Below are 21,564 nucleotides of genomic sequence, written 5' to 3'. Positions count from 1 at the left end.
TATAGATTATTACTGAGGTGTGATTATGGGGAAATTTGTTTAGCACAGTTCGAAGGACAGCAAAGACTGAGATTGGCACATTGTCGTCCTAGAAAACTAAGCAATTGCAAAGCACATTCAAAGTCCACGGCTCGCGCACGAGAGTGTTATGATTGACTATTGGACCGTACGCCAATCTTTCCCGCAGGAGTTCCGCTCCGAAATATGTCCCTTTCCTTGATGCAAATGTAGAAATGGCCCTCAAGCAACAACCTGGCTTAGAATATCGGAGTCGCCACCGTCGAGGACCACCATAGTCGAAACTCGAAAGAGTTTACCGCATGCCGTTCCGAGCTCAATCTAAACAAGTATTAGCAGCCCTCCAGATTTATCTTGTGATAATCCTTCGCAGGAACCGAAGTCGAATGTGGGAACGTACGTTATTACCGTTGAAGTGGTGAACAGGACTCTTCGAGAGCATAGCATAGTCTGGCAGAAGTTAGCGACATGAGCCCGATAGAGTTGCGGTGCAAACTTACACTCAAGCTCCGATTTGCGAAGAGGTGGCGTGTTGCCAGAAATCAGCACCAATTTGGCTCTGCCCATACGAAGCATCTTCAACGAGGACTTGTATCCCAGCGTAACTTCTCACGTTAGTCGAGCGCCGAGTAATACGCCATCCGCATGAGAAAACATACCCTTCCCAGACTTCATAACCAAAGCAAGTCGAGAATTAATCGAATCGCCGGTCTTCTTTTCTTTGCGGGGCGCCATCGCAGAGATGAAGACTAAAGAGCACGAATAGTTTGAAGAGTCCTTGAAGGTGGAGGGAGAGATCGAGGCTGGGTCGATGTTGTCGGTTTTGGTGGAGGAGGAAACGAGCTCTGGAAATATTTCCAGGTTCTTCATTGTGTGGGATATTTGTTGTTAGTTTCGAGCTATAGAAACCTAGTCCAGAAACAGCCTAGTAAGTGGTTGCTGAGTCAGCATTTTCACAAAGCCGAAAACGGAAAATAAACTGAAGAGAATTGGGCATCCCGTCCGCTCTGCCATACACAAGCCTCAGATCGGCAGATTAGTAGTTGGGTGGGTGACCACCAGCGAATACCTGCTGTTGTATGTTTTTTAATTTATATATTTTTTTTTCTTCTTCCTTCAATTTTCCTTTCCTCAACCTCCATCGTTTCCAGGAACTCTAACCTGCTCTGCTCTATACCGATGTTCTGTAGTGGCGAAAGGGGGTATGGAACTAGCGAGCATTCAAAGAACACTAAGAGCAGATTGCTGCCCTGCGTCGTTGCGAAGCGGCGTTCGATGATTTCCTTTTCTCTGCCTTTTTCTTGGGCATCATAGTTCTTGTTTTTGCGAGGTTGTTGCAATAGGAGGAGAGAGGTCTGATTAAAGTTCTTCAGATCTCCCAATCTCGTTCTCCGACTGATCTTCCCGCCTTCTACATTTTTCAGGCAATAGACACCGAGCCATGCCTTCTTGCCTCCGCTTCGCAAATTCCGCCGCTCCTTTCGCAGTAGCATAGAGGAAATCGGGTCCATCATCTGCTTGGATGAGCATCTCAAGCGCCTCCAGCGTTTCTTGTCCAGTCGATGATCTTGCAAAAGCATGGCGTAATGCTTCGAGAAAGCGTGGATCCGAAGCAGACTCACCCGTCAACACCAAATCTTCAACCGGTCTCCGCACAGACCCAACAAACTCACGAATGCGATCCTCCACTTTCGCCCAATACGCATCTTCATCCTCATACATCGAGAGCCGTCGCAGCCCAAGCTCCGGCTCAACGAACGTGTCCCATGCCCTAGACATCCGCGCCGACTGAACAGATCGAAGCGCTCCATCCAGACTACTCTCAGTATAATCAAGAAACAGCGTCCATTTCGAAGCCAAAAAGTACTCTTCTGTCCCGCATCCATAGAGATTGGTATAGTTCCGACAAAGACCTTTCCCGTACCCGGCGTAAGCTGCTGAGGTAGCGAAGAGCTGATCGAAAAGCGGATCCCGATTATCCAACATCAGGTCCTCGATACCGAAATAGTCGAACACGTTGTCGACTTCTTCTAGTGTGATTGTTACAGCGTCAGGCTGACTCAGTGCCGCGGCTTTGATTCGAGAGCCCAGTTGGATTTCAGCAGCTTTGTGAAGCTTGGAAACCATGGTCGAGAGGGTGGCGGTTTGTGTCGTTGCTGGCTGACCAAGCATCTTCTTAATACGTCGTTTGCTTCTCCACAGCGCAAAATCTTTCCACGACGATACTTCCGATGGGATCCGCTTACCGTCTGGAGTAAAGTTTGCGGGATGAGTGAGCTCTTGCATGAGAGACGTATACTGCTCTGACCCCGAAATTTTGGCTACAGTCTCGTATGATCCGTTGATATGTCTTATGGCGGCAGTTCTGGGTGCGAATTAGCATTGAAGCTGTGATTGGACTTCATAATTGGAGATACCCGTATCCCATTGTCTATGCAAAGCCAATTCCCGAAGACTCGACTTCAGCAATTGTGGGACATCTCTTGCATTTCTCGAAAGGACATATCCATATTGGTCCCTTGTACTCCTGAGCGGCAGCAAGAAGACACAGAGATATCAGGATGGTGAATGCGTAACTACCTCGCATTTCGAGCAAGTCTGAGACGATGCTGTGACCAGTATTGACTTAGCGAGTCGTGTTTGGGGGCAATTTCGCTGTGTACAAACAATTCTCCATGAAGGTGCAGTTATGTTGGATATGTTATCTGGTGTGGGCGAGCAATATAAGACCCAAGTTGGATTGCTGGACCACGGGTTGGAGCCTAGGTCATTGAAGGGTCGCCGCTGAAACAGCCGTCAGGTTGTTGGAAGGCGTAAGAGTGAAACGGCCTACGTTTCTGAAGAAGTTGTTGGAGTCGAAGGTCGTTGGGTCGACTGGTCGACTATGTGATGTTGGAATTCCAGACGGACGCTGGCTAAGTAGGCAACAGGTGGACAAGGAAGTAGGGTCACGTGCAACTCATCATTTTCAGAGTGAAGGCCCTTTTTGTCCTCAAAACCGCGAGAAAGAGACTAAACCCAAAAACTTAGTATTGCCCCTAACCTCGAATATGGACTGGAGATGGCGTCGATGATTGTGGAGTCGTGTATAATCACAACAAGGTAGGATTGTACTAACCGTGCCTCGACCTCTTGACCACCAACTCAAATGGCCGCCACGGGGCTATCCTTCAAACCTAACAAATCCGTTAACACCGTGTTCGTATTGTTGTTACTTCTAGGCGCTCAGTGGTGCCATCCTATAGAATATTTGACCAACATCACCCTGTTCTGATCCTTTCATTCTTGAAATAGTAATAATCCAAAATGAATCAAGTTCTATACAGCTTTCTTGCGAGGGTTTTATGTACCATGGAATTTGTGCTATTCAGATCTAGCCAAAGAATGGCTCGGACTACACCCATATCCAAGTTTGGAAGCAACGCGAAGCGCTCAACCATACCGAAGTGCTCAGGATCTGAAGGGCATACTGGGAAGGCTCAACAAAGTTTGTTGGACGACAAACCTCACCCAGAAAGTTGAGATGTATTAATTTAAATAGTCCCTGTCCTGGGACGGTCATCATGCTCAAGCCTTGTGACATCAACTTACAGTAGCCTACGTCGTTTTATCTCCTTCAATTTTCACAAATCGGCTCCAGAGATATGCGAGGAGTTCGACCCATTGTATGGAGTTCACCATTCTTCTTGTGGTAGCAAGTCCCCTGATTGAGGAGGAGCAAAGAGGAAAATACACTTTGTTTAAACTCAAGGAGCGACAAGATGATCCATACTCTTGGCCGTTTCCAGGAAACGACTCGGATAGTATAACCAACCCAGTGGATAGATGGGGTGGCGATTACAGCACGTACGCCAAGACCTTTGGTAGTGGTGTCCCGCGGGAATTCGTTGCGGCAACGTGAACGAATCCGACAGTTTTGCTTACTGGATTGTCAGATCATGGGACGAAGCCAGTCAACTAATGAATGCACAAACTACTTTCGTCCCTGGGTATAACTACGACATTCCTCATACACAGTGGCTTGGAAAGGACTGGAACTCGGATATCTGGTGGGGACCATTTGAGTGGAATTACCGGGAAATCATTGCTAGTACGCCGAATCCTTCTCTGCATGTGTCTTTGTACTGAGAACGCAATAACTGATTCGTTATCAGATAACTTTGGTCGTCTGCGAAAGGTGTTTAGCGATGATCCACCTTCTGGAGAGTATATATACTGGTACTGCTGGGACTATGCCAACCAATGTGCGCCCGGTACTGTGGCGTACTCTTGGTCAACTACCTGGATAAGTCTTTGGCGCAACCACTACACCGTCTTTTGCAATATTGCCTTGAAGTTCGAAACACTTTCAAAACAAATCGGGCGTGCCGCTTGGAGTATTGATCAGCAACGCATCATGGAGAACTTTCAAACCAACGCAGGCCAAGTGATGTTCCACGAAATCTGGCACTACACCATGGTATCGCAGCCCCGCACAGATGATTACGCTTATCGCGCTGAAGAAGTTTGGGACCTAGCCCTAAAGCAAGGTACAGATTATTCATACGTCAATGCAGACTCGTACGCTCTTGATGCCATTGCCATCTACGTGCAACAGTACTTCAGCAACTCTATGTCTCCAGTGCCAAGAAGAGTATACCGTCCTCCCGACGACACAGTAGATGGCAACGTTACCTCCCCTGTGAATGCAACTGGAGTTGTTCTGGAGGAAGCACCTTGGCAGAGTTGGCAGCCTGGAATTGACATGCCAGTTTTGAAGCCAGATCCTGACTTTTGGAACGAGGCTATTCAACCTGGGGGGATCTCTGCTCTTGGAGCGGACCTCCACATCGTAACTGACATTTATCCAATTCAGACGAGATGTGAAGACACCGATTTCTTTCCCATAACTTCTATTTATCCCACACCAACAGCAAGTACGGAAGTCATCGGCGCCACTGGTACACAATGCTTTTGCACTTGTGGCCTCGGCTCAATGGCAGACCTTATATGGGCGACGAATGGTCCAACGTTGACGAACTGGTGTGCTGGAGTCTCGACCGTGGTACCGGTACCATCTGGCTTTACGATAACTGCCAAGACAGATTGTTCCTAGAATACTGAGATCAAAGAGCAGAAAGAAGGATTTCAAATAGAGCAATGTCGTTGCATGTAATTATAGAGTAAGAATGGAATTTCGGGAAGAACGAAAAAGTATTCCACAGGTTCCCCTTCTTTTTCCTAATTAAGATCGTTATAACACACTGGAATTTGTGGGTTGAAATGCTTGAATTACCTACGCTTTTCGCGCGAGTTGCGCTTTTCGAGCAATTTGCGCTCTGGGCGAACAAACTCATCATACAATTTTGAGAAGTTTACTTTTAGCAACGTGCTGATACGAGTGATCATTGATACTATTGCTGCATTCACAAGTTTAAAAAGCTATTGATAATTGCCCCGTACATATTGGCGCACCAATGGGGGAGGTGCGCGAAGTGAGGGCTGTGGTTGGAGGAGTTTTTAAACTGTGAAGTGGATCACGAATTCTGGAAGTTGTGGCTTGAAGACGGATAATCTAGAGATCAAAACTCATAGTGGATTTTATTTTAACTTAAAGATATACGTCCTTCATCTCAAGTAAAGAGAGTCAAATAGTCTGTCAGTACGTCACAATTCATCCCCAAAAAATTATCAAAACGGTACAATTCGTTTTCATAAAGACATACAAACTTCCTTCCAAAAACCATCCCATTCTGATCACCGAAGACCTCAATCCACAGCCACAGTCTAATCATTCCCCTTTCCTTTTTCGCCAAAATTTTCCGAAAGCCACAAAACAATATACGTTCAATCCCTTCCAATCAATCTATTTACTCTCCTGGCTTGACAATCTTACAGATGAGATCGGAACCAGCAACAGAGTCACCTTCCTTGATCTGGACATTACCCACTTTACCAGCATGGGGTGCTGAGATGACCATTTCCTATCATTCATTAGCAAAATGTCTTTCATCCGAGTAAGTAGACTTACCATCTTCATGGCGCTGAGAACAGCAAGTGGGTCACCCTTCTTAACCTCACCACCCTCCTTGACTCGAAGCTCAACAACAACACCGGCCATTGGTGCACCGACTTGGCTGCTGTCTCCAGGATCGGCCTTAGGTCTGCTGGTATTCTCAACAGCAGCCTTGATATCATCAACTGTGACTTGTCGAACTTCACCGTTCATCTCGTAGAAGACCTCTCTCTGGCCAGTGGTATCCGAAAGAGGACCAACAGCAAGAAGCTTCAAGATCAGAACCTTACCCTTCTCAAGCTCAACGTGGAACTCCTCTCCAATTTCAGGTCGAGACAAGAAGTATCTGGTTGGGAGCACACTCAGATCACCATACTTCTGGATAAATTTTCGGTAATCCTCAAAGACCTTGGGATACATAGCATAGCTGGCAACATCACACTCGGTGACACTACCATACTTCTTGTAGATATCCCTCTTGATCTGAGCCAGATCAAGTGGTTCCAAGACAAGACCAGGGCGCTTGTCGAGCTTGCGGCGACCACGGAGAGCATTGGTTCTCAATGGCTCAGGAAATCCACCGTATGGCTGACCCATAAGGCCCTCAAAGAAGTCAAGGACTGAGCCTGGGAAATCAAGCTCGGAAGCACGCTTTTGAACATCGTCAAAGCTGAGCTTGTTGGAAACCATGAATTGAGCCAAATCACCAACGACCTTGGAAGTAGGAGTAACCTTGACGACATCACCAAGCAGATCATTGGCTTGCTCGTAAGCCTTCTTGGTCTCTGCCCATTGAGCACCAAGACCAAGTTGAGAGGCTTGGAACATCATGTTGGTCAATTGACCACCTGGAATCTCGTGCTCGTAGACATCGGGGTCGGGTCCATTTAGACCTGCCTCAAATGGCGAGTACAGGAGACGGAGTTGAGCCCAGTAGGTATCAATGGCTCGGACGTGGTGAACATTGAGACCAGGGTCGAGATCACTGCCTTCCAATGAAGCAAGGACAGCACCCACACTTGGTTGAGAAGTCATGCCAGACAAACTGTCAGTAGCAGTATCCACAGCGTCGGCACCTGCTTGGGCGCAAGCCACCATGGACGCAACACCGGTGCCAGCCGAGTCGTGCGTGTGAACGTGAATCGGCAAATCTGGGTACTTCTTCCGGATTGCTCCGATCAAGAGAGTCGCTGCTTTAGGCTTGAGAACACCCGCCATATCTTTGACGCCCAAGATGTGGATCTTCATGGCCACAAGCTTGTCGACGAGCTCCAAGTAGTATGGTAGGTTGTACTTCTTCTTGGGGTTAAGCACTTTACAACATGTTAGCAATGTTCAAAAGACGTAATGTAGCCGGGAATACGCACTATCTCCACTATAGCACACTGTACCCTCAACTACACCTCCAGCCTTGTGAACAGCCTTGATACCAACCTCGAGTTGGTCAATGTCGTTCAAGGCATCGAACACTCTGAAAATATCAACACCGTGCTTCTTGGCCTGCTCACAGAAGTGGTAAATAGCGTTATCTGGGAGAGAAGAGTACGCAACACCGTTGGCACCACGGAGCAACATTTGGAAGGGAATGTTTGGAACCAATTTGCGCATCTTTCGGAGTCTGTCCCAAGGATCCTCATAGAGGAAACGCATGGCAACATCGAAAGTTGCTCCTCCCCAGCATTCAAGACTGTAGAGATTGCTGTATGCGTGGCTGGTCTCCTTTGCAATGTTCAACAGATCAACTGTTCGAACACGGGTGGCCAACAACGATTGATGAGCATCACGCCATGTAGTGTCCATGAGAAGGCATCCCTTATTCGCTCGGACGGCCTTGGCAAATGCCTCTGGTCCCTCCTCGACAATGATGTTTCTCCAGCCTTTCTTGCAAGGCTCCGTTGTGTCGATCTTCTTTCCATCATTGTCGAACAATTCTGGCATGATGATGTCACCCTTGAACTTGGGTTCTCCAATCTGTCCCTTGATGCTGCTGCCATTCACAGCAACGTCTCCCAAGTAGGCCAACAATTTTTGAGCACGGTTTTGACTGCCGACAAGATCGAACAGCTCAGGGGTATCATCGATGAAGGTCGTCCAGCAATTTCCCTCAATAAAGGTAGGGTGTGTGAGTAATGAGGCTAAGAAAGGAATGTTGGTCTTGACACCACGAATACGGAATTCGACGAGAGCACGAAGCATCTTCCTCCGAGCAATCTCGTATGTGGAGCCATGGCAGGTACACTTGACGAGCATGGAATCGTAGTGGGCTGTTTGAAGGTATATTAGCAAGTATAACATATATTGAACAATGAAGTAGTGGAATGTTTAGTTGAAGAGGCGATCTCGTGTGGAATACGAAGTGCTTCATACTGTCCTCCAAAAGAAGGTACACTATAAGCTGAAGAGGTACGGAGATTGGAGAAGGAGAGACCAATTACTTACGGGTGATGATCGCACCAGCGAATCCATTACCACCATCAAGGCGGACACCGTTACCACCAGCGGATCGGTAAACCTCAATCTTTCCAGTATCTGGGGAGAATCCCTTGGATGGATCTTCCGTGGTGATACGGCACTGAATAGCAAATCCTCTCGTAGAAATGCGGTCCTGGGTCAGTCCAAGCTGAGCCAAAGTAGCACCAGCTGCAATTTGGATCTGAGCAGCAATAAGATCAATGCCAGTGATCTCCTCGGTAATTGTGTGCTCGACCTGAATACGAGGGTTGATCTCGATAAAGTAGTATCGGTTCTGTTGATCAACCAAGAATTCCGCTGTTCCAGCATTGCGGTAGTTGACAGACTTGGCAAGCTTCACTGCATCAGAGAGCAGAGAATCTCTGGTCTCAGGGGGAAGATCCTTGGCGGGAGCCAATTCGACGACCTTTTGATGTCTTCGTTGGACGGAGCAGTCACGCTCGTACAAGTGAACGACGTTTCCGTGATTGTCACCCAGAAGCTGGACTTCAATATGCTTTGGCTTGTCCAAGAAACGTTCGACGAAGACTGTGCCGTTACCAAAGGCAGACTTGGCTTCGGAGGTAGCTCGCTCGAAGGAATCTTTCAAGGTTTCTTGCTCGCGGACGACACGCATACCACGTCCACCACCTCCATATGCTGCCTTGATGATGATTGGGAATCCATATTCGTCGGTGAATTTCTTGACATCTTCGAATTTCTCTACGGCACCTTCGGTACCTGGGACGACTGGGACACCAGCCTTGATAGCAATAGCTCTCGCAGAGACTTTATCACCTAGGGCGTCGATGACTTCGGGAGATGGACCGACGAACTAAAAGTAATGGTTAGTATATACTAAATGACTATGAGACGTGGGAATAACGTACGATGAGACCAGCCTTCTCAACGTTCTTAGCAAATCCTGCGTTTTCTGACAGGAAACCATAACCTGGCAGACTTATTAGCGACCATTTAAAGCTGCAGAATCTCTTCCCATACCAGGATGGATCATTTGTACGCCATGTTGCAGAGCAATCTTGATAATCTCATCACCGGCCAAGTAGGCTCCAACAGGTGTATATTGACCGCGCTTTCCAATAACGTAGGCTTCGTCGGCTTCTGCAGACACATATAGAGATCAGCAAATATTCTTGTCACCTTGGCAAGCTGTATTGGAAAGGGAAATACTGACTCTGCCTATGCATGCTAAGTCTGTCCTCATAACTGCCAATGGGTTAGCCCCAAGCTGCTGCATCGTGAACACCGCCAATTGGTACCTGAAAACCGCGACCGTCTGCAAAGAGAGCTCGTGAGCCTATTCAATTGAACGAGTCAGCACCTGCATAAATCCCACAATTCCTCAAACAATTGCTGCAGTCTTGGAAAGTGTGAACTTACTGTACGGAAGATCTATAGTATCAAAGTTCAAGTCAGCAAGCTCCAATTACCCCGCCACGATAACAGGACGTACACGGATAGCTACTCCACATCAGCAATCTGCAGTCAACAAAACATGATCGGGGAATACTTACGAATTTCTCCTCGATTGGCCACTGTAAGATGGAAAGAAACATCATCAGCACAGGTCCCAATGGCAAACGAAGCTCAATGCAGCTTCCCAGGCGTTGTGTTGGGAAGGATCAAAAACTCACCGAGAATCTTCTTCAACTGCATAATACTGGAATTGGCACGGATGCGATGGATGGTCTGTGCCTGACCTGCATCTTTTCCCTCCTCGAAGACCTCGCTGTAGGCGCCATTGGGATTGTGCTCGTCAGCCATGATTCTGGTGGTGAGAAGTTGCGGTGGATGTTGAGCGATGCAGAGGAGAGAGGGCGAGGAAGCTCTTTGAGTTTAGATGCGTGAGAGCTATGGAGGGGCGGCACGGTGGTGGTCGGCGCTGCTCTTAGAGAAGCCTCGTGCCGAGCTAGAACCGGTGGAGGGGTTGCGAGGAGAGGACGGTGAGGTGAGGTGAATGAGCTTCACGAGCTGGGGATGATCGGCGTGAAGGATGCGTACACAGCGGTCAATGGGTGAACGGAAGGCAGGATAGGAATGGGGAGATAGGTTCTGTTATTGTTGAGGGTTGCGGAAAAGAAAGAGAGGAGGAGTTGGGGGGAAAAGATGCTTGTTTTGTTGACCTGGGTCGTGCAGTCTCGGCTTAAGATGCAGATGCAGATGCAGACTCAGATGCAGATGCGAGGGTGAGCAAGTGAGTGAGTGATGAATGAGCGAGAGTCTCTGAGTCTGGTCTTGCGTGCGTGGTGCTCCTTGTCTGTGGTGGTTGGTGTTTGGGATAGCTCTTGTCAGTGTCGTCGTAGTGGGGTTGAAGCAGAAGCAGAAGCAGAAGCCACTATTGTCCCCTCGTTCCTGCCGGACCCAAGCTCCCAGTGTCGGTGCTCTCTCCTTGTCCAAGACAGTTTCTGGCTTTCCCACCAATTGCGCGCCGCCGATATCGATCAAGATCAAGCAAGCAAGATCTGACCCCAATCAATCTCAATCACAGAATCCTGGTCGTGGTGTACGGCACCGAGAGGCCAAGCTTGCTGTGCTCTCTCGTACAGCAGAACAAGTGAGAAATTTGGCTGCAGGTAGTGTAGTGTAGTGCCCAGTGAGAGAAAAATCGATAACGTGATGCAATTATCTCTCACAATGTTCAAATCCCAATTCCAATTCCAATCGTAAATAATAATAATAATAACAATCTCGAGATCTACTGTATCTCGGGTTGTCCCCCACGATAAGGCTATGCAGAGTGGGTAGAAAGTCTGGGAGCTATGACATAAGTGCAGTCGCAGCTCTGGCAATCTGAGCGGGCGGCGGGGGGTTTTCTGGCTAGGATTTAATTAATCCATGCTTTCTCGAATACCGGTGCCTCTTTTATAGCCGTGGAGATGCAATCGCAGCATCGTCATTCCTATCTATCCTATCCATGCCCATTCGCTGACGGGGAAAAAAAATTACGAATGCACATGCAAAAAAATTTACATAGCTATCATGCACGTTGTGCTGTACTGAAGATTCTTCCCTCCCTTCCTCCCTCTCTTCCTGCAGGGGCCCGAACGGGAGAGTCACAGCCAAGCTTAGAAGCTACCCCAAGCTCGAGACATTTCTTTTTTTCCCTCTCTCTCTTTCCTGTCACTCATGTGAACCACCTCCACTGTCCCCTACCCCTCCACCACATCACCTCGTCTTTTCGCAATTTTCACTACCGAGCCGCGGTGCAGCAGCGCCCCGAACATCGGACCAAGCCCAGGTACTGTACACAATCTAGAAATTCGAAGGAAGGGGAAGAAAAATTTCCCTCAGCAGTAGATGCAGCAAGTACACCCGAACTCCCGACGAAAGCCGCTTCCCTTCCTTTCTTCCATAAGAAAACATATCACAACCATCTGTTGCTGTGTGCTGATGCATGTCGAAAGACTTGTCAGCCCACGTGTGGCACATCCGTCCTGTGCCTCTGCTTCTGCATGCGAACCCCGGATTCTGTTAGCGAGCGAGACAGGAATACACTCCAAGGTACGCCCCAAAAGACGTCTTTCGGACACGGCGAGCAAGCCTTTACCAGGTTATCATGAAAAGGATCTTAGAGATCATGCAAGCATTTGTGAGATGTGTTCGGAAATCAACGTAACATTAGCCGCGGCCTCATGGAATTTATAGTCAATCACACCGTTGATGCTTTTCACATAGTCAATTGACTCACATCACTCAAGACATTCATGTGCATGGATCTAGAGAGAGATGAATGTAGAAAGCTTTGATTTCTCAAAATACATCAGAGAAGCTGGAAAAAGCAAAGGCATCATCATCTGGTCGCTCCTATCAGTTACACGGTGCCTCCTCATTGGCTCGAGACACGAGGTCCAATCCACGAGAGGCTACAACTACAGGTCAGGTCATCGTGAAGATGCTATGAGACACATGTTCCATGGAATAAACCCCACCCCGCTGCTAAAATCAGAAAGGTACAGCCCAAACATGTCCTGGTCATTATGTATAGTACGCCCCGTCAGCTTCGACTTGACATCTCAACCTCAAAATCCGTTGTACCCAGTTGGTTGTGGTGCAAAGCCGTTGGCTTGGGGAAAGGGAGCTGGGGATTGACGTCCGGTCGGGCCAGCAGTGATCATGAGTCGGTTGCCACCAAGAATTGGAGTGTTATTCTCCTCCTTCTCTTGGGACTTCTCACGAAGCTTGCGCTCCTCGTTATCCTTCTTCAAGATCTCAATAGTCGAGCTCTGTTGAGCCAAATAATTGATCATGAAGGGCATCGTGAAGTCGGTCAGACCGTGGCGCCAGGAGATCTCCATGACAACGTGGATAGGGATGAGGTCGTAGCAAGCATAGAGCATGCCAACATAGCATTCACGGCTGCCGATATCAACGAACTAATAGATAAATCAGCAGTGTCCATTAGTGGCAGGTTTGGTAGACTTACGTAGCGGAGTAGTTCCTCCACGACATCGGACTTGCCAGACATAGCAGCAGTTTCAATGGCATCCTTGAAAAGCTTGTCTTGCTTGGAAAGAGCAATAGACTTCTCCCAGCGCTTGTTCTTGCGATAGATGTTGGCAGCAATTTGGCGGAAGAAGACCAAATCGTGACGTTCCAAGCGCTGAGCAAGCTCGACAGGATCATAGTTGTCATAGTTCTCGACCGAATCACGGAGAGTCTTGTAGTCCTCCTCCTCGATCAACAAATCGTTAATGGCATTGTTGACAGTCTTCTTGTTCTGCGATTGAACATTGAGAAGGAATGGCTTGATGAGCGGGATGTTGTCGGACTTCTCAAACATCTTGACGACACGATTGACATCAATGCGAGGCGTCAAGGCTTGCAATAAATCGGTCAAGAGAGATGGTTGCTCCTGAAGATAGAAGTTCAATGCACGGTAATAGATCTCCAGATTGGCGACCTTGATGACGATGTCCTTGAAAGAGTGGTGCTCCCAAGCGTCAGCTGCACGCTCCATCATGGCAAGAGCGGCATTATCCCACTCGTCGTAATGGCAGTACAGGAAGACCAATTCAGGCCACAAGTGAGCATCCTCGGTAGCACGAATCATCTTGGGGATGTTGATTCTGGACCAGAAGAGCTTCAAGTGTTCCATCACACGATCTGGGTGATACTTTGACAAAGCAATACCCAACTCGGTGAACATTCCCATGTGAGCTGGATAGCGGTGGCGTTAGCATTTTTCCATCTTTTTTGCTTCAGGAAAAGGATAAGACAATGTCTCGGGGAAAATAAGGAGAAAATGGGGCTTCCCCAACACCTACCTCGCTCGAGACCCAGACCTTGCTCAAGGAGAGCAATGAGCTCATCAAAGTAGCCATTGCGCTCATATTGTCGGACGAGACCTTGGAGTTCCTCGGCATCAACAATCAAGTTCAGGCCGCAAATCTGCGCAAGTCTGAATTCCTTCTTCTCAACGCAAGCAGAATTAACTTGCTTCCAAACCTTGATGTTGTTGGCCTTGCGGGCACACTCAACAGCAGCTTGATATTCCTCAAGGTGAACAAGAGTGGTAGCAAGCTTGGCCCAGTTGGAGATACTGGTAAAGAAGATCTTAGCTGCTTGATGGTAACCCTCGGCATAAGCCTTGTCACCGGACTCCTCTATGTTGGCGACATTGGTACCTCGAAGGAAGTCTTCCAATTCGCCGAGCTGGTCGGTGCGGGCAAAAGCGAAAGCTAAAGCGGTGTCGATGGGAGGCTCTCGGAGGGTCTTGCGTGCCATTCGGAGATACTTGATCAAGTCCTCATCCTTGCCGGCATGAGTAGCGATCTCAATAACTTCGTTGTAATTGCTTGGGTCCTCAGCACGGATGTAAGAGGCAATACCATCGCTGACACGAAGACCGTCTAATTGAGCCTTGGCGACTCTGCTCCAAACCTCAGGAAGTTCAACGCGCTCAGCATACTCCTGCGCACGATCAATGCTGACAATGTGTTCGACAAGGACGTTGGCGGCGCTAGAGTGGTCGTTGATCTTCTTGTAGACCTCGAAAGCTTCCTCGAACAGACCAACCTCGATACAGATATTGGCGATGTCTGGAGCGTTGTATGCATCCAGCTTGTGTATGTAATCCATGACACGACCTGACTGAATTAGCAAGGAAATGATTGTCGAGAGATTGAAAATTACCCTTGTCAGCCTTGGTAGCAGTCAAGATGAGCAAGTTCTGGAGGTTCTCGTTGTCCGAGAATGGAGATGGCTCGAGAACAATCTTCTCCAGAAGCTCAATAAGTTCTGCAGGTAAATCGGCAGCCAAGAAGGAAGCAACAGCCACCGAGACCTTATCGGGTTCGGTCGATTCAGGAACAGCGGTAGAGATGACCTGATCAACGACAGAACGACGATGAATGTTGTTAGGACTAAGAACGAAAGCCCATAATTCACGGTCAGCTCTGTCGAGGAGGTAGCGAGCTTGAGCCTTGAACATGGAGTTTTCACTATTGACAAATCAGTATACACTTTTGACAGAAGTTGAATACAAAACAAGGGCAAAATTTGACTCACGATGTAATACTGATCAACTCCAAGTCATTTTGCCCCTTTGAGTAGGCAATGAATGCTAGGGACGAAATGTTAGAGAATGTCCAGGAACAGATGGGAGTGGAAGGAAAGCGGTAACTTACCTAGTCCCGGATCCCGCTTCTCGCAGTATTTACCCACAATTAGAGTGTCATATTGATCGTTCTCCTTCAAGAATTTCTCAGGGTTATTGTTCGAATCAATGTAAATCTTGGCCAAGGCATTGTACACTGCTTGTTGTTGGTTGCCAGCAGCGAGCGTGGTCTCCAAAAAGGGGAGAAGAATCTTAAGACGGTTTCTTGACTCAACCTCTTGGACGAGCTCATCAATGGGCACGGATGCTGGATTGACGGTCGAGAGAAGATTCTTGATGATCGATTCATCACAATCAACATCAAGAAGACCACCAATGACAGACGGTGTACGACTCGGATTAACACGTTGAACTGGCAACGAATCAGTATACGCTTTTGAGAGAAACCAAGGAGCCGAGGAGCTCATCCAATAAAATTAGGGTAGAATTTGACGTACCATACACTTCAATTGATTTAAATTGCTGTGCCTGATAGAGATAAAGAACCAAGTCGTGGATCATGTTGAAGCGATCGCAGACAATGATGAGTGGGAGCTATCAAATAATTAGTATGGGTCAAATAAAACTACGAAGGAAGCGAGAAGGACTCTCCCCCGAAAACTCATTTCCCTCTATCTGAAATGAAATGCGATTGACTCACTTGCTCAGTTAACTTAGCTTCCTTCAAGAAGTTCTTTACTTTCTCGGGGTTGTAGTGGTTGGAGTCTCTGCAAATGCGCTCAACTTCCGTGAATTGAGACATTGCAACTGATGCTTGCAGGTATTTAAAGACAACATCCGGATCCTCGCTCAGATTGACGATGCTACCAAGGTAGTAGAAGAGACCTTCGGAAGTCTTGTACTTCTCGAAGAGATCAATCAATCTAACCGGGCCAAGGAGATCCGAGTACTTGGTGGCAATCTGGACAACAGCAGCCAGATTTTGGCGAATGTTGCTCTTCAACATGGCATCAAGACAATCCAATGATTGCTCGAGGGAGAGGCGTCCAAAGAAGCCGGTCAACCAATCTTGTGAGAAGGTTGGGGTGGCTACAATATTAACGATAACTCGCTTGATGCTGTCAGGATCATCATAGTGCTCCAGGGCGCGTTGAGAGAGACCAGCTTGTTCACACAATTGAGCAATGCGCGGTCGATCATAATGAGAGAACATGTCATTCCCAAGGATAGCATCAGCAACCTGAGGAGCATTGATGAGGTTCATCTCGAGTAGACGAGTCTGCAAGTGACCTTGTTCCGGCTTATTGTCCTTTAAAGCGTCAAGGAGAAACGCGGTTGCGGCTTGGACCATGCCCTGGGATTGGAAAATGTCGACCACACGTTCTAAGTCAACGAGATTGGAATTTGCTAGTTGAGTCGCAAACTCGGCGCCTTTGTCTGGGTTGACACGAACTCTGGAGAATATAAGTCAGTGATTGTCATAACTGTAAAATCTCCATTCAACTCACATGCTTTGTAGTAGCACAACATAGTCGGGGGTATATCCAACTTGTGATGCGTACGGAACAATCTTCTCGAATTGACCAGTCTCTGCAAAAGCAGCAACAACCTTGGCTGGAACATTGGCTCGAAGATATATGGAGAGAGCGATGTTCAAGTCATGTGGGCGAACGGCATCTCCTAACTCTTCAGAGCAATCAAGCTTGTTCTCCTTCAACCACTTCTCGAGCAAGTGCTTGCGGTTCTGAGCAAGAACAGGTCTAACGAGCTCAAGTGTTTCATACTTGTTCAGGCTTCCCTTGTCGAGAAGCATACCGAAGTATTGAAGAATAACAGACAGTTGTCCTGGTGCAGCAGGCAATGACTTAAATCGCTCGATGGTTTGTGGGGTTCGGAGAAAGCCACGAGGTGAGTTCGCAGCAATCTTAGCAGCCTCAGCATAGTTGCCGGTGTTCAGTAGTTGATCGAATTGACCTGCATACAAGTTGTCTGCACCAGGTAGTCCAGCACGTGATGCAAGCTTGACAGCAAGGCTCGAGTTGGCGGGATTTTGAAGGAGGTATGGAATCACGGTATTCTCATCAACAGAGACTGATAATACCTGACCCTTCCTGTTAACTCCACACTTTAAAAACAGTTAGCAAACTCAAAACTTCATTCGAATGACAGGTCGAGCTATTAGCTCGACTCCACCACCTTGTCAATGTTCCAAGAGAAGAGGGAGAACATACCAAACCTGCCGATTCTGAATCCGGCGCAGTAATGAAGATTGTCTCGCTCGAAATTCGGTTCATGAATATGCAAGTACCAGTCTCCAAGTCGTACAAGTGGATGAAACCATATTTTGTGACCAAGTAGATAATGCTATATCGTTGCGAAACCTGCATAGCAACTGGGAAATCATTGACGGCCTCAGCTGGGAAGTATACATCCACAGCCTTCTTCGAGAAGGTAGGATTTGTGGCTTGGTGGTCGACCTCAACAATGTGTAGCTTGGCTCCCGAAGCGGTACGAACAGAGAATGTGAAGACCTTGGTATCTGCAGGAGCTCCCTCAAGGCGTAAAGAGCCAAAAGCAGCAGCATGTCCTTCGATGGCTTGGCTGATGCCACGATCTCGGGAGTATAATTGCATAGCACCAACCACTCGTCCTTGTTGTTGTGTGATACCGACCACGACCATCCACTTGCCATCGTCGCTGACACGATAATTGATAATTTGGCAGCCCTGAGAAAAGTATGTTAGCCACCATCCATATGTGTCGCCAAGACCAAACTCACGGAAAGGTTTTGGTTTCTCTTAAAGATCTCGACAGGCGAGGGTTGATTTGGATCAAAGACATCCCAGTGGTAGACCGCCGATTCTGTTACCAAGCCTAACGATGTCTCACTGAACCACTTCCAGAACGCTACATCCTCATTCATTGTGGCGGACTTCAACTTTTGCTTCTGGCCAAGGTCGAAGATCTGGAGGGTCCGGGATTGTGCCTTCAGAGCAATAATTTGTTTGGTCCAGTGCATGATCGCACTGTCAGCCTTGATAGGTCTGCGCATGACATTATTGTTGTTCTTCAGGTCGACAATGACCACTTCAGGTTGTGAGGCTTCATCCTTCTTCTCCCGGACACAGATGTATGAATCGGATTCGAGGGTCTGCAGTCACCATTAGCTACCTTGGCAGAAGCTTTGAGCTATGAAGCTGATCACTTACACATGAATTAAATCCAATTGATGTGCCCTGCGATGATACCTGTTAGCTCAATGTCCTTCCAGCTGTTGCCTTCACCTTTGAACAGCTCGGGAAGCTCAAAACAACCGGAGACGTACCAAGATACCCACTGCAGTCAACTAGAAGTCATTGTCAGTTCCGTTCCAACATCATGAAGGCGCGATAGAGTTTGTCACATACCTGGAGCAGCTCCGTAAACTTGATGGGCAGAGCTGGCGCCATGGCTGCTTCGTCTGCGCTGCGGCGCTGGAACCACAACCGTTCTCGATCTCAGTGAAAGGGGAAAGCAAAGTGTTCAGGTAATGAGCGTGATGATCAAAGCTCCCTTTAAAATTTGGGACGCTATTGGGTGCTTGAGAGGGGAGTGTTTGTTGATTGCTGTTATGCTGAATCTGTCTTTCGCGAACTTTGAGAATCCATGGTAGCAAGGCTGCTAAGACTTATTTCGTAAGCTGCCGAAAATACGCTAGGCGCGATCGGGACTGGATAAGGGGAAATTCAATCCACATGGTGTTCTCGGAAACGAAGCCGACCGTTGTTGTATATGAAGCGTGATATTCATATAAACACGGTTGGGGGTCGAGAAATATTCACTTTTTAGACAAAGTTCATTATTATATTGTCTGTACATCGTATGTTGTGGTCAATTTTTTTGTGGCCAATTGCTCACAGGTACAATGGACATCTGAGGGAACCACACATCCACTTCCACACTTGCTGGATCGGCCAAAGCAACGTCTTTGGTTCTCTAACATCATCGGGCAACGGATCTCTCGAGAATGTTAAAAGTTCTGACCATTCCAACTTAAAGGATATATCACATATCTGACGCTTGGGTCCAGATGAGATGCAGAAGCAAGGCTGAGTGATTAGGTTTTTCTAGTCTATCACGCTCATTCGGGCAGTGGAGTTCTGTCAAGACATCCACAGCCATGCAAAGCCATCTCACATGGCCAATATTATACAAAGAGAAGAGGGTGTATCCCGTGTCCCGGTCTAAGACAGACAAAGAAAATTACAAAGTTATACTAGATATCCTCCCAATGCCAATAACGCCAGGGTATATGCAATTCGCTTTCCGAATCCAACTATGCTGTAATTCAAAAACAATGCCTTACGCAGCACCCATCTCAATCTTCTTGCCCTTGACAGACTTCCATTCGATGGCTGCGGCTCCAACAATCGTGAAGGCAGCCATAATGGCGGCCACCAAGAAAGCATGCGTTAAAGCATTGTTGTATGCAAGCAGGACGCCAGGGAGGACTGCCTTGTCAACGCTGCTTTGCAGATTCGTTGCGCCAACTATTTGAGTTAGTCTAGTTCATAGAGTCGTGATGTTTGTTTGCACTTACTGCTGAGAACAATCTTGGGGTCGATGCTTGGAGCATACTTGGCCAAACCTTCGAAAAGTTTGTTGCTGAACGTGTTTTGTCCAATAGATACGAAAAGAGCGCCACCGAGTGTTTGTACGAAGATGATCTACAAGAATTAGCACTCAATGCAAGGTAATTGAAATAAACTGCGTGTACTCACGATTGAGGTACCAATGGGAACTTGTGAAATGTCGAGAACAGTTTGGACAGCGATCAGAGGTTGTTGCATTCCAAGGCCGATTCCAACACCAATAAGTGCTTGATATCCAATCCACATCTGGTGGTCTGATGCTGGAGTCAAGGTCGAAAGTAGGCCGGCACCAATGGCAGCCAAAACGCTTGACGCAATCATTAACGGAGCATCTATATTTTAATTAGTATGTTCTTGACTTCAGAAGGGATAATAACTCACAGTATCCAACGACAGTGACTCCTACACCACTTAGAATGGACACAATAACTAGACACATGATCATAGGCAAGTTCATGATGCCAGATTTCACAGCACTAGCACTCTTGACAGCTTGGAACCAAATTGGCAAAAAGTAAACAAGTAACAGGAAGAACGAGCCCATGCAGAAAGAGAACCAAGCTGCAGACCACATGCTTCGCTTTCTCATGATCTTGGGAGGAATGGTTGCAGTGTCTTGCTTCCAGAACTGGATGGTGATAAAAGAGAGTATCAGAACCCCGAAGAAGACGAAGAGAAGGATGATTCTCCATGAGGACCAGTCGTATTTCGTTCCACCCCATTGAAGAGCCAACAATAGGGAAATAATGGCTGGGATGAAGACGGCGGTTCCGTAGAGGTCGAAATCCTTAACGCGTGCCTTCCAGCCAACGTTTGCTACAGCTGCTCTGGTAGGAGCCTTGAAAAAGATAGCAATGACGACCATTGTGATCGCACCGATTGGGAGATTGATGTAGAAACACCACCTCCAAGTCGCTTTATCCGTGAATACACCACCCAGGAGAGGACCAGCCACTGAAGCAATTCCATACATGCCACCAATAAATCCAGAATACATGGGTCGTTTCTGAAGTGGTACGCTGTAGGCGACGATGATGAGAGCTCCAGAGAAAATACCGGCAGAACCAAGTCCAGCAACGGCACGACCAATGATCAAGGCGATTGAATTTGGAGCAGCTCCACAGAGGAGGGAGCCAAGTTCGAAAATTCCAATAGCTATCAGGTAGACCCATTTGATCGAGAAGAAGGTATAGAACTTGCCAAAGAGTCTGCAGATTGTTAGTTCTCCAAGAACTTGGGTATGAATCCGTAGTATGATTCGAGCAGGGGTTCGCTTACAATTGGAAGGAGGCGGTTGTCAATAGATATGCCGAGCCGTACCATCCAACATCAGGAAGAGAGTGGAATTCATCAGTGATCTTAGGAATCGCAGTGGCCTAATTCATAGAGTCAGTCTTGCAATTATGCAGAGAGGAGAATATTTCTCTAAAAGAAAAGTTGCGCATCGCAGAGCATGGTGTCCAGCCACTCGTTGAACAATATTCGATACTTACAATAATGGTGTTATCTAGCGCCATGAGGAATACAGAAAGACACAGAGCCAGAGAGATCAATCCGAGTGTAACTCCCGTTGGGTACTCGCTACCCTCTGCGCTTGTATTTATTTTCTCTAATTCAGCCCCAGTCTCGACGGTTGTCGCATCTTTCGCAATGGTCTCGTGTATGGATTGCGTGGGCGTAGGGGACCTAGAGCCTTGTCGAACCGATTGTTCAGCCTTCTCGTGCATACTGGTCGGGGCACTTTTGAGGGTATCAGAGGCGGAGTCGTCCATGGTTGGCTTCTCAAGGGAAGAAGTCATGGTGGAAAGGAATGACGGAAAGTAGGCGCGGTGTAGAAGAGGACGAAGATCAGAAACAAAAAGTCAACACACGAACAGCAAAAGGAAGACTAT

The 21,564-nt window shown here is 47.6% G+C and overlaps 6 protein-coding genes across 6 annotated transcripts; 1 reads left to right on the top strand and 5 right to left on the bottom strand.

The window, feature by feature from the left end:
- Positions 1-240: 240 nt before the first annotated feature.
- Positions 241-753, bottom strand: LY89DRAFT_693728 (cytosolic large ribosomal subunit protein L30; the record flags this gene model as incomplete). The annotated part of the gene is made up of 4 exons (XM_018216657.1): positions 241-339; positions 419-468; positions 519-623; positions 678-753. 4 exons carry the CDS (start codon positions 751-753, stop codon positions 241-243), a joined length of 330 nt encoding a protein of 109 aa, XP_018076659.1.
- A 622-nt stretch (positions 754-1,375) lies between these two features.
- LY89DRAFT_777432 (uncharacterized protein) lies at positions 1,376-2,446 on the bottom strand (the record flags this gene model as incomplete). The annotated part of the gene is made up of 2 exons (XM_018222143.1): positions 1,376-2,383; positions 2,436-2,446. The coding sequence occupies 2 exons, from the start codon at positions 2,444-2,446 to the stop codon at positions 1,378-1,380; spliced, it is 1,017 nt and encodes a 338-aa protein (XP_018076658.1).
- A 1,313-nt stretch (positions 2,447-3,759) lies between these two features.
- LY89DRAFT_293192 (uncharacterized protein) lies at positions 3,760-5,199 on the top strand. Its single transcript, XM_018206526.1, has 2 exons — positions 3,760-4,108; positions 4,173-5,199. The coding sequence occupies exons 1-2, from the start codon at positions 3,979-3,981 to the stop codon at positions 5,111-5,113; spliced, it is 1,071 nt and encodes a 356-aa protein (XP_018076657.1). The 5' UTR covers positions 3,760-3,978; the 3' UTR covers positions 5,114-5,199.
- A 668-nt stretch (positions 5,200-5,867) lies between these two features.
- LY89DRAFT_728458 (pyruvate carboxylase-like protein) lies at positions 5,868-10,249 on the bottom strand (the record flags this gene model as incomplete). The annotated part of the gene is made up of 12 exons (XM_018219266.1): positions 5,868-5,981; positions 6,029-7,326; positions 7,381-8,277; positions 8,453-9,299; positions 9,355-9,416; positions 9,467-9,586; positions 9,660-9,691; positions 9,745-9,782; positions 9,866-9,877; positions 9,939-9,946; positions 10,000-10,020; positions 10,120-10,249. 12 exons carry the CDS (start codon positions 10,247-10,249, stop codon positions 5,868-5,870), a joined length of 3,579 nt encoding a protein of 1,192 aa, XP_018076656.1.
- A 2,318-nt stretch (positions 10,250-12,567) lies between these two features.
- Positions 12,568-18,478, bottom strand: LY89DRAFT_552053 (clathrin heavy chain; the record flags this gene model as incomplete). The annotated part of the gene is made up of 13 exons (XM_018208312.1): positions 12,568-12,858; positions 12,909-13,642; positions 13,750-14,571; positions 14,618-14,925; positions 14,993-15,047; positions 15,112-15,453; positions 15,539-15,635; positions 15,742-16,495; positions 16,550-17,166; positions 17,273-17,767; positions 17,821-18,192; positions 18,251-18,289; positions 18,449-18,478. Coding segments are annotated over 13 exons (4,956 nt in total), but the record flags the coding sequence as incomplete, so codon positions are not given.
- Positions 18,479-18,984: 506 nt separating this feature from the next.
- Positions 18,985-21,471, bottom strand: LY89DRAFT_704077 (putative HC-toxin efflux carrier; the record flags this gene model as incomplete). The annotated part of the gene is made up of 7 exons (XM_018217356.1): positions 18,985-19,570; positions 19,621-19,747; positions 19,802-20,004; positions 20,054-20,880; positions 20,951-21,048; positions 21,166-21,314; positions 21,402-21,471. The coding sequence occupies 7 exons, from the start codon at positions 21,469-21,471 to the stop codon at positions 19,383-19,385; spliced, it is 1,662 nt and encodes a 553-aa protein (XP_018076654.1). The 3' UTR covers positions 18,985-19,382.
- Positions 21,472-21,564: the final 93 nt, after the last annotated feature.

This window comes from Mollisia scopiformis (genome assembly GCF_001500285.1).
Source record: "Mollisia scopiformis unplaced genomic scaffold LY89scaffold_3, whole genome shotgun sequence".
NCBI lineage: Eukaryota > Fungi > Ascomycota > Leotiomycetes > Helotiales > Mollisiaceae > Mollisia > Mollisia scopiformis.
This window is presented reverse-complemented; position numbering and strand designations above follow the sequence as displayed.